The sequence below is a fragment of the Hippocampus bargibanti genome, linkage group LG17 (genome assembly GCF_051943395.1).
Source record: "Hippocampus bargibanti isolate YZ-2025 linkage group LG17, ASM5194339v1, whole genome shotgun sequence".
Lineage (NCBI taxonomy): Eukaryota > Metazoa > Chordata > Actinopteri > Syngnathiformes > Syngnathidae > Hippocampus > Hippocampus bargibanti.
The window spans coordinates 7,426,601-7,439,514 of NC_142750.1; the positions used below are offsets into that span (position 1 = coordinate 7,426,601).

The 12,914-nt window shown below is 38.7% G+C and overlaps 1 protein-coding gene across 3 annotated transcripts in view; it reads right to left on the minus strand.

Moving 5' to 3' along the window:
• The window catches only part of kcnt2b (potassium sodium-activated channel subfamily T member 2b), a 43,631-nt gene that overhangs the window by 25,658 nt on the left and 5,059 nt on the right, over positions 1–12,914 (minus strand). For 2 of the 3 annotated variants that reach the window (XM_089018738.1, XM_089018736.1), the window contains exons 2-4: positions 1,296–1,375; positions 442–544; positions 281–346 (exon numbers count right to left, since the gene is read on the minus strand). In XM_089018738.1, the coding sequence (XP_088874864.1) occupies positions 281–346; positions 442–544; positions 1,296–1,375 (249 nt within the window). The remainder of the gene's footprint in view (positions 1–280; positions 347–441; positions 545–1,295; positions 1,376–12,914) is intronic. The other variant, XM_089018737.1, reaches the window with a different exon arrangement.

The window sequence follows — 12,914 nt, forward strand, 5'->3', positions numbered from 1 at the left end:
CCGCCACCCCCTTTTTTGCCTTCCTCAAGACTCCCTCCCCCAGGTGTATATTACATGCTTTATCTCCACTAGATCACTGTTGATTAGGCAACATAGGCAATTGATACATATTACACCGACAGCTAATCGATACGGTCGCATTGTGAGAAATTAATGTGCATCTGGAATGTTCAATATGAGCATGTGAATCGCGCCAGTTAAGTGAAGTTGCATTGATTGCGTTATCCGATGTTCTTGACCACTGTTGAGAGGCTATCACTCCTCATTCAACGACCCTTACCAGTCAAACTCGCTCCATTGGCGGGAGGATGTGTTCTGTTTGGTACAGTTTGTGCCACTCGTGCTGCTGGGGGGGACAAGAGAAAATGGTCGATTCCTATCTAGATGCTCTCACAGTGTCCACTCGAATGCACTAATGACGCCGTGTTGAGTGGTTCTCACCAATCGGCTTTCCACTCTTGCGGGTTGTCCAGTAACACTCTGACGATGTAGAGGAGACAGCTCAGCACTTTGAGCGCAAAATTGAACATTCGCACTCGCAAACCTGCAATGGAAAGATTGAAGGGTTTCATTTAGATTTGATTGAACTCTTTTATGGCAAGAGTTAAAAATAGTCTTATGGGGCAGTGAAAGCATAAATATTGAAAAATTATGGCATGCACTTATCTCTTTAGCTTTATAATGTATTTTAGCTAAATACAGTTACATATATCATCTATACTTTACACTGTAGTTTTATACTTTGCACTATGTAAATACCATGTAATGTAGCATTACATGATATTTGATGTACATTTGTGCGTAGTAGGGATTCAGTGAATCAATGGAGATGTGCATAGCATGCAAATATAGAGAGATCAACCTGATTTTTGTATTGATTTTAAACCCTCGTTTTTATGTAACCTTTTTTTCTCAATCATTCAAATTTGGCATATAAATCAATGTGTATGTATTGCATTGTATCCAGATCCATATCATTTAGGAATTAACTCTTTTTTTTTTCCAATGAAAGAAGACAGTCCACTGTAAGGTATCTGAAGCTGTATTGAATGTTTATTTAGTCCTGAAACTCAATATTATGTGGGTCCTGGAATGCAAGTGACAACGACAAAAAAATCTGGCACTGAAGTGGACACATTTTTGCACATTTGGCAGTGAATGAGTGAATAAGATAGTATAAGCATTGAGTTTAAATGCCTCAACTGGTTGAATTTAATCATTTGAAGTCATCCATGTCGCCAAAAGAGTGTAAAAACTAAAGGGAAAATGAAGTCAGCAAACACCCCCTCACTCACTGGATCTTTGGTTTTTGATGAAAAACAACTTGAGGCGCTCCTTGAACGTATTTTCGTTCACGTAGAACTCCACCTGAACCCTGAGGACACAAAAAAATTTGGAAAGAAATGTCAAGAGAGGAAAGACACCACACGCTCCGCTGTTGGGGCCGGAAAATCAAATTACAGATAAAAAGGGGTGATCATTTTTTAAGCATATGAAGTACAAGAGCAAGAACCTCTAATGGCTTTTCGGAGGAAATGACGCTCCACTCGAGCCAGGTCATCCTCTGTCGCTCTCGTTAGCTGCACTGATTGAATATAGAGCAACAAATGACTTCTCTCTGATATGACTGCTCAACATGGGAGTCCATAATTGCTGCTTTTTTTCTGCCTGGCACCCTTCTGGTGAAAGCGACACGCGTGCAAAAATACCCGCCTGCACATGCGTGGGTTATTAGGATTATTACAGCACTCATGCAGAGTCGTGAGGGAAAACAACCAAACATGCCCTTCCAGATGGTCTAACATGGGAGCTATTGGACTCGAGATGACCGTATTTCCTGTTTGACCACTTAGTTTCCTTTTATCCGTACTTTGGGAGTAGAATGACTCAGGTGGGGGATCGTAGGGTGGGTGCCGCCATACACTCAATTCTCACAACGTCACTGGACAGGGGCAGGGGTTTCACGGTCAGCCATCGCGGCCCAAACAAACACACTCTTTAGGTTGAGGGAGGTGGAAGCTTCCCTCGAGTATCCATGGCAACGTAAGAATGGCTCGCCTTCCGCTTCCTTCACAGATGTTAGCAAACATAAACTTATGAAGGCCGCTCAGTCACGGGTCCATCCCTGTTGATACCCAAACCCACTCGCGCCCATTACATTATTTATTTATTTATCCATCCATCCATCCATCCATCCATCCATCCATCCATCCATCCATCCATCTATCTATCTATCTATCTATCTATCTATCTATCTATCTATCTATCTATCTATCTATCTATCTATCTATCTATCTATCTATCTATCTATCTATCTATCTATCTAGCTAGTGTTAGGTTAAAATATTACAGGCTAATATTAGCATTTTACGATTTTCCTTCACTAGCTAGCCAACGATCTATCAAGCTATCTAGCTATCTATCTCTGGAAAAAAAACAGCTATCAATCCAGCTAGCTAGCTAACCAACTATCTATCGAGCTATCTAGTGATATAGCTAGGAAAAAAGCAGCTATCATTCTAGCTAGCTAGCTAGCGAACTATCTATCCAGCTATCTAGTGATATATCTAGAAAAAAAGCAGCTATCAATCTGTCTAGCTATCTAGCTGTTGATCTCGCTATCTATCTCGCTATCTGTCTACCTAGCTGTCTAACTAGCTGTCTCTCTTTCTCTCTGTCTCTCTATCTCTTCATCTCTCTATCTCTCGCTCTGTCTGTCTTTCTGTCCGTCCGCCTGTTTATTTATTGATTCTTATTTATGTCTGTTTATTTATTTATTTACTTATAATGGCTGAATTTTTAAGACAGCTCTGTTCAAATGATGTTTGGAGAACTTGTGATAACATCCCAGGGGAAGAGGACCATGTGGCTTTCTTCAAGCTGTAGCCTTTTTCCTCGACTGAACATAAACAGTACACAAGTCCGATAAGAATTGGAGGGATTCCGGTGGAAAAACACCTGGCATTATAATCGCCCTGTGTTCACCCTGAAAAAATGAAAGAGAAGAAAGTGTTTGTTTTTCAAGCCCAAACTCACCCATGCATGCCTTGAGGGACCGTGCAGTGGGAACAGAAAAAGTTATTGTTCAAAAGAAGTTGGAAACCTCATTTATAAGCAACACATACAGATGTAAAGGCAAAATGTTTTCAGCTTTTCATTCATTGTTTTTCCGCGCGTCTCAATACCTTTGTCCGCTTTACAGGAGCTATTGTTTCTACTTGGTAGGGAGTCCAAACTATCGCAGTGTGGCTGACAGTGTTTGTCTATAAACTGTCTTTTTTCTTGCAATGAGCCCAACTTTATCGATTTCTTCTCAGCGTGTGACCGAAATTGTCTCCGCACAGCAAAATAGCAACTGGGATTTAAAAACAGTGGCTCGATATGAGATTTGTGAATAGCAAGGATGTACAATATTTATTCACTGCAGGCCCCCAAACCAATTCCTGGTTTCGGTCCGGTACCACTTTTATTTGTCCTTCCCTCTGCATGTACTTTCAAATGATTAATATCTGATTTTGTGCTGACTGAACATGAGAATCAATAACCGATGGACAATCCAAAACTCTTTTGGTACGGAGACAAAAGTTAAGTACTGTATTTTTTTTCTCATGCATTATTTTCATGACTAATAATAATAAAGTTCTTTAATATTACAGGAAATCTATCATCTCACACTACAATGTTTAACTGTTATGAATGGTTGCCATGAACAACTTTATGGCCCTCTTCTGCCAGCCAGCCACAGAAATAAAGGTAAGAATATAGTCATTTTATTTATCTGTTTATTACTAGGATACCTGATGATGACTCACTGCGTTGGTACGATCATGTAAATATTTTTATCGATATAAGTCGGAATGAGTAAAGATGGACACATGAATTGATTTGATCGTGGTTTTTAATGTTGTCTTAAATTTATTTATTTATTTATTTATTTATTTATTTATTTATAATAATACATTTCATTTCTAAGCGCCTTTCAACTGTATTTATTTTCTTATAATGATAATCATATTATTTCTAATAATAATAAGAGTTCATTTCTAAGCACATTTCAAATTTATTTATTATTAGTATTATTATTATTACTGCTACTACTCATAATAATAATAACTTAATAATAAAATTTATTATTATTAATATTCTTATTACTACAACTACTACTACTCCTACTACTAATAATAATAATACGTTTTAGTATTAAGCGCCTTTCAAATGTGTTTATATATTTATGTATTTATTTATTTATGTATGTATTTATTAATTTATTAATTATGTTATTTATTTATTTGTTTATTTATTTATGTGTTTTTTTATTTGTTTGTTTGTTTATTTTAACACGAGGTCTTTAAGACTGTCCTTGAAAAAAAATACAATAATTTAAAATCCTCAAAACCCAATCAAGCGTTGCAGTTTTTCCAAATGTAGTGCATTAGTGATGATCCGTGCTCACTCACAAGAAAAACAGGCCGAAATAGCTGACTGATAGACAGACAGAGTGTGGGGTGGCTGGGAATGCAGAGGATGGTGTATGAGAGGATGACAGTTAGTCACTGAACCTCAGGCTGTCCCGCTGCTTCCACTCATGTTGGCAAGGGTTTTTTAATTACATGGTGGGCAGACGAAAGGAGTATCGCGACCACAGTCGGTGGCATGTGTCAACATCCACGGTCAAGGTAGAATTCACTCGAAAGAGCACGACCAAGTCAGTGTTCGCACCCTGATTTATTCACAGAATAAAACATCATTACACTGTGTAGAACGATATCAATCGGTCTGGGTTGGGAGGCGGCCACCAGGCAATTTAGAACGCAGGAATAAAAAAGAAAAAAAATAATGATGTCTGAAGGAATAAATCACGACCATATCACAGTATGGGAAGCTTAATTTTCAAGAAATATCTCTTCACCCATTCATGAATTACTGTTCTGATTGACCCAAATTGTATTAATTTCTCTCTACCAAAGCCTTAAAACACAGGAAGACAATTAAAACATACTTTAACCCAGCGGTGGACCATCAGGGCCTGCAAGGCCTTCTCTGATGGCCTAAAAATATCTGAATCACAGACTAATGTTAATTATATTTTGTATTTTGTCCATAATTTCTCATTAAATAATTCTAAATTGTCTTTCAGCTTCCTTTCATTGCTTTTCCTCTGTTGTGCCGTTTCCAGATGTGTTTTGTATTCAAGCCTTTAACCAATCACATTTCAGCCATAATTTTTTACCAGGGTTAGAAATCTACCTGAACGCCTTCACAATCAGTTCTGCAGGCCCTGGAGCATAAAATACGTGTCAATGAAATTGTTGCTTTAACTAATTCAGAGTTTTTTCGAGGCCTGCTTGAAGTCACATGATTAACGAGTCACTAGCCAATCATAGTATCACTAGTCGTTCGTGATTAGAGCATACTGGCCAGAGCTAGCACACTGTATTGGTAGCAAAGTTGCATATATTGTCGTGTTGATTTAATAGCGGTTTTGTCACCCCACAAAGGCTGAAGGAGGAGAACAAATGGATTTGGTGGCAGATTTACTGTTAAAACCATTTTCAAGACGGACTTATATAGTATACTTTATTATTCTTTCTTTAATTACAATACCATAGCACATTTATGATACAAAAAATAAGGTATATTGTGTGTAGTTTTAAGGCTTATTTAATAGAAAATTGTTTTATGGGGACCAAGGAACGGATTATTCTTATTTTTATGGTTTCCTATGGGAAATTTATGTTTGAAATACCCACTTTTCGCATTACACGCACTTTCTGGGAACCAATGAAGTTCGTAAGCTTGTTGACAAATGATTTAGCAGAGAATACTGTCTTTTTTTTAATATCCTACGAAACAAAATGTGTTAAAAAAACCTCCTTGTTTAATTTTCGAAATCAATTAAATGGATCAATAAACTTCCTGCAAGGCGGCATTTTTTGGCAAGTGCGAACAACAGCGGATGCTTTTACTTCCAAGATTGAAAAAGGACAAACAGGACGACTAATGATAATTTCACCTCCAGAAGGCGATGACACAGAATGAAACACTTGGAGTGGCAATTCACACAGTGATGCCATTTTCATTTCTTACAAGAAATATGTCCCTTGATTTGAATCACTCCACGTAAAATGCTGAGAGTCATAAAGTAGCGGGAAGTTTATTGCGCCTCATTCTGTACTCTGTCATCTCTAGTAGGAGGAGCCTTTTCTTTAGGAAAAGCAAAGGGAAAACACAGACAATAATATTAAATCGGCTCCGAAATGAGGGCGACATGCAAGTAAATTGCACATCGGCACCTGCATGCTCCAATAATTGCTCAAGAGATGCACTCTTGTTCTCCAAAGCCGCTGTGACAAAAATGATTGACACAATGCCTTGTCCCTGACCCACATAGAGCAAGATGTGGAATAACAAAGAAAAAGGAGTCCTCAATACAAAGAAATATGACACCCTTCAGTGGACCTTGTGAAAAGGAAGCCCAATGTTATTAATTCCACACATCGCTAATAAGAGATTGATTTGAACCCTCCAGTGAAACAAGCAGACTTTCATCATCGCTTAATAATGCCTGAAATCTTAAAACGCTCCACAGGTGCCCTTTATACTATCATTCCGGAATGTTGCACTGTTATAACATACCTAAAATGCCTGAAATTAATCATAAACAACACAATTTGTCAGACAACAACATGTTGAGTGTCTGTTGCTGTCTGGCTTAGGCAAAGTTTGTAACTCTCGCAATGATCTAAATGCATCAAAAGAACAGAATCTCCCTTCAGCAGATGCCAGATCGTCTCAGTAATGAATAAATCCCAAAGGACATTCCTTGTTTGTCATGCAGGTTAGTTCAAACCACAGCCGTTGTCCGAACAAAATGCTACACGATCTCAAGTCAGGCTGATGGAATATTGTCCATAACTGTGAATAGAAATTGCTGTTTGAGTATGCGGATCCTGCTGGTGACTATTTCTTTCAGAGACCAAAATAAATAAACACATACAAATAAATAAATACTTAAATACATACATGCATACATACATACATACATACATACATACATACATACATACATACAGTAAAGTCTCGTTATATCGATATTCAAGGGAGTCCGAAAAAATATCGCTATAACCGGGACTATCGATATACCCGACCCTGTTTGCATGTAATTTTCTCCGTGCGTGCATAGAAATAGTATCGATATAACCGGGACTATCGATATATCCGATATCGATATAACAAGACTTTACTGTACATACATACATACACGCATACACACACATACACACACATACACGCATACAAATACATAAGGCATTTTGGAAATAATCAACCCACTAAAATTTTACTATCATATTTGAAGTAACAAACCAACAATCAGATATGTTCCTTAAATGCCAACTCTTATGTAAACAACAGCCATTTTACTCTCTGAAAATGCAGTGTTTCCAAAATTACCTTTACCCAACAAACTAGCAGAATGTAACTTCAAGTCGATGTCTATCATATCCATAATGTGTAGGGACGTCGGCAGAAAATACATTAACAAATAAATCAGCTAAAGTCCTGTAGTGCCCAATATATATAAATAACCGGCTAAAAATACTCAAACCAAAATGCTGCAATAGTGCAAAACAGCGCCGCAAAAACTAAAAACTGTGTTAAGGATAAAATGAGGGACACAATAATGCAGCTGCAGCAAGTGCCTGTGCTCTCCGGCAAAGAATGTCACTGCCCAAAATAATAAAAAGAGTCAAAAACTGCTTAACTATCTTTCATTAACAGAAAAAGGGTTGAAAAGTACAAATTAAGGAGAAAATTATTGCAAGTAAAATACAACCGAACTCTTCTCAGGCAATACTTTTGTTGCGTTCACCAAAAGGATGAAATGTGAAACTTAAGTGGTTCGAGTACTACACCTTGAGATTTTCTGCTCTCAGCATTTTCCCATAAAGTAGGAAGCACAAAATTAAAAAGTGAAGTCTAATGGCAGCTACGTGTTGAAGCACAACTTTTAGGTGTGCCATTTCGCTTTTAAAGGCGGTCGTGTGCAACCTGTGCCTCTCACATGTATTACAACTTACATGCATCATCAGTGGCTGGCCACAGACCCTTTGCACCCTGACGTCATCAGTCTTGCCTCATCCCCTCGCAGAAAAGAGCGTTTACAACTCACCGCTCTCAGCGCAAGCCTCCATCATTAGCAACACTTTGTCTCGGAAGAGAAGCATAATCACCCAAAGCATGAAACAATACCGGTACTGGCAATGGATAACGCTGTTAAAAAAAAGTGCCATTCTATCTCGCTCCTCGCATTACATTATTTGCAGATGAGAGCAGAGAATTTCTGTCTATTTAACTCTTGGATAAAATATCCTTTTCTGTTTTATTTCAAATGAGTGCAGTGAAGGGAATGAAACAGGAGAGGAATCCCCGCCGTCGACACTGCCAGTGAGCTATTAATCACTAACATGGTTTGGGAATAATGCAGCTCTGATTGGTGAAGTGAAGTTATTTAAACTTACATTTGTGTTTTATCTCTCAAAAAACATAAGTCGTGTGTATGTGTTTTCCCAACAGCATATGTCAGTTCCAGAGCTTTTTCATTATGTTGCAATCAAAGAGTATCAGTATGTTATTTGTCTCACAAACATGCATAACAAAAGCACATTTATGTGATTACCAGATGACTCAATCAGAAAGCTGTTCAAATAATTTATTCTAAAACTGTTCGTCAGCTTCAGTCCAACTATTTTTCAAATCCACTATAGTTGCAGCGAACAACTGTTCACTGCTCGGCCATGTTTCTCAAAAGGAGTCTCATAAAGACTTTAAAATTAAGTCCTCTGAGAACACATCGAACCCTTACCACCTTTGCCAATATCAATTAGGCTTTCCTTTTAATTAACCCGAGGGGACGAGCATCATGTCGGCAGTGCGGTCTTATTAGGTAGGCATCGCCGCTCCCCAGGCTGCAGCTGACCATTGACCATGTGCAGTTATTTTCTCTTACCCATTTCAGGTTGTTGTTTCTTTTTCATCCCAGAAATGCACAACAACCTCACACACCTCTGTCAGATTACCTTTCTCCAGTAGCGGGCTGTGGATTTCATCGCAAGGCCTTCAGTAGTGCTATGTGTGAATCAATCCAGACTTTAAAAAGTGGTGTGATTTACTACTCGTCCACTAGAAGGTACCATTTGCCAGAAAAGAACTGACCGACCTTTCTGAATGATGTGCATTTTTACTTGAAACTGGCTTTAACAGTAAATCTCCAACCAAATCCATTTCTTCTCCTTCCTCAGCCATTGTGGGTTGACAAAACTATTAAATCAACACAATATATTTGCTTATGCAGCTCGCTGGCGATGCGGTGTTCTATCTCTGTCCATTATGCTCTTGTCACTAGCGGCTTGTGATCAGAGCAGTTTTCGCAAACTGTGATTGCCTCCTGTCGAGCCGAAACTCTGTCATTAACCAGCACCTTCAAGAAGGGGTTGGTCCCGCTTTTGGGTTGCCAACTCGAAATCTGATTGGTTAAAGCAACAATTTCATCGACATTGATTTTTAGGCTTCAGGGCCTGCAGAACTGATTGTGAAGGCGTCCAGGTAGATTTCTGACCCTAGTAACAAATGATGGCTGAAATGTGATTGGTTAAATGCTTAAATACGAAAACACACGTCTGGAAGCAGCGCAACAGTAGAAAAGTAATCAAAGGAAGCTGTGCTGATAGACAATCTGGAATTATTTAATAAGAATTCACTGTCAACACATAATTAACATCAGTCCGTGATTCAGATATTTTTAAGCCAGCAGAGAAGGTTTTGCAGGCCTAGACGGTATGCCACTGTCTTACTCTCGTCACATGATCTGCAAGTTTGCTCTTAGACCGACAGGATCCTTTGCTAATGCTCTGCATCATACGCCAAATACCCAGAGGTGCTTCTACTCTGAAGCGACTGTTTGAATGTGACATGCAAAGTGACTACTGTGATGGAGCTTGCCTGGGGTTTATTAGTGTTTTGGCAAAGTTGCGGGGGTGTTGTTGCGAAGCGTTTAGGAAGTTAAATGCGACACCGCTTTGAGGACAAAAGACATGTTGGTAATTCCACAGAGCTCCCGCTGGGGCTGATGATTGTGCAGCAATGCATCTGAAGTGTATAATTTTGTTGTGGCACTATGACGGCAGGTTGTTTGTGGTTATATGTAGGCAGATAATAATAATAATAATAATAATAATAATAATAATAATAATAAAAAGAAAAGTGTTATGAGAAGTGCAGCTGGTTAAGAAAAGACTGACAAAATGAATCTATATAATATCTGTAGAACAGGAGCCTTGTGTGTTGCATACGAGCTAAGCGTTGCAAATAAACACGGAAAACAAATAAACGAGTCAACGCGTTATTTACTAAAATGTGTCCAACTGATGTGCAAATTGGCAAGAACCTCGCAGCAAACTGACATTTAAACAGCAAGAAGGCTTTTCTCATTAATGCCGGAACAACATGACTGCTCAGCAGTGGCTGGCCGTGGATTTCATCACTAGGCCTTCAGTCGTATTACATCTAAATCAATCCAGACCGAGAAAAAGTGTGGTGTGATTTATTACAAGTACACTAGAGGGTACCATTAGCCAGGAAATAACTGACTGGCCTTTCTTATGACAACCATTTTTTTCTTGAAAAGTCCGTCTTGAAAATGGCTTTAACGGTAAATCTGCAACCAAAACCCTTTCTTCACCTTCGGCCATTGTGGGTTGACAAAACCACTATTAAATCAACACAATATATTTGCTTATGCAGCTTGCGACTGCTACAGTGTGCTAGCTCTGGCCAGTATGCTCTTGTCACTTGCGGCTTGTGGTCTGAGCAGTTTTCTCAAACTATAATTGGCTAGTACCCCTTTTGAGTTCCAAACTCGAAATCTGATTGGTTCGAATAGAGGTAGGTAGATTTCTGACCCTGGTAACAAATGATGGCTGAAATGTGATTGGTTAAATGCTTAAATACGAAAACACACATCTGGAAGCAGCACAACAGGGGAAAAGTAATGAAATGAAGCTGAAAGACAATTTGGAATTATTTAATAAGAATTTATGGACAAAATATAATTAACACAAGTCTGTGAATCCTATATTTTTAGACAACAGAGCAGGGTTTGCAGGCCTTGATAGTCCGCCACTGCTCCTAAGTAGTTTTGACATCATAAGTCAAGTCTACTGGATTGTACACATATTGTAATTTACCTTGTATAAGGCAAGTGGAAATTTTGGTCAGACTTCAGCAAACATCAAATTGAATTGCATTCACAGGCCACTTAAAAGTATGTGGTGGGTCACATCTGGCCCCCAGGGCCTGGGTTTTGATAGCTATGATTGGATTGGATTAGATGTACCTTTATTCGTCTCGCAGTGGAGACATTTACATTTCACAGCAGCAAAGTTATGAAAGGAAGAGGAAAGGAAAGAAAGAGGTAGAAAACAAACAACTCCTTTAGGTACGAAATACAAAACAAAAGCTGGAATTCTGAATTTTGGTGTAGTATTCCTCTTTTGAAACTCAAATGTCTTCAGTATACAACAAAAACTAAATAATAATTGACCTTGCTCCTTCAATATGTTTGGTTTAGTGCTCAATTGATTTTTAATTTGTATTTTTGGTGGGGAGACAATTCCAATGAGAAGATCTCCACATATTTGCAATAAATTCTATCCAACCTTATTTACGATGTCTCGTAAATGTCACCATAGCTCTGTATTATGTATAAAACAGCATACGGTAGAACCAAACTGTATTGTGGTGTGTTTACCTTACTGTGTTTTCAGTTCAATCCTCTCTGTCCAGTTCAAGTGGTAAAATTAAACTATAAAAATGTATGATTATCACGTGATCTGCTATCACTACAATTGTGGGCAACAGTAGGACTAAATGCAATCAAAAGGTGGGGAGTCAACCTGTGTGAGTTATAAATTATTCACTATGCTTGATGTTGCCCCCCGTCACCAAAAAAATGAGAAAATTGTCTCACCCGAGGGCTTTCGGATGCATTTCAGCATCTTACAGGAGAGCGTTTGAATGAATGATAAGCACTTTAATCCAAGGCACTTCAATCAGATGTAACGTGGGAGGGTGAGTCGGCGGGGTTGAAGAGTGAGAAGTTGTTCATGCGGCAAGGTCGTGGTCGCACCACGTGGTGCTTTGAAGCGCAGATGACTTTGTGTTCTCATGCTGGTTAAAGGACAACCGACATCACTTTTTTGTTTCCTAACTGACATCAGAAAAACGTTTTATAGCATCTAAAATACCCAAAACACGCACTATGATATTTTTAGTCAAATGCAAAACACCAATAACAATGACTTCAAGTGTCCAAAATCTGCAAAAAAAATGAAGCCGGAAGTGGCCAGTTTCAGAAGGTCCCGCCCCCTTGTTTGTGGTGTCACCCCAAGACGTCTTGCCTTGCTGGAGAATCAAAACACTGCTTCAGATTCAGAGAATATGCTTTATGTTACTCATCCAGTTATGAATATGATTCAAATAGTTCTGAAGAGGAAAGCATACATGTTTGCAATCGATTAAATATTTTATTACGTGACATTTTGAGGTATCTGGGGGCAGGAAATGTATGGAATTAATCAGCCTATTTTTGGTGCAACACAAAGTTGTCAGACCAAACAAGTACAGCAAAATGCATTGACGTGATGGAAGGACTGCAACAATATGTCTTTTTTTTTTTGGTCAGGGGCGTTCCTTCAGTGACGTAACGTGAGGACTCGTCACCAACTCAAAAACAAGACTTCCGGAATATTCAGTGCGAGTCTTCATACGTAAAATATCGCTATATGCGGTGGAATCTTTGTAAAATACGCTCAGTAGACGTCATTTGAAGCAATTTTACAAATTATGGACACAACTTG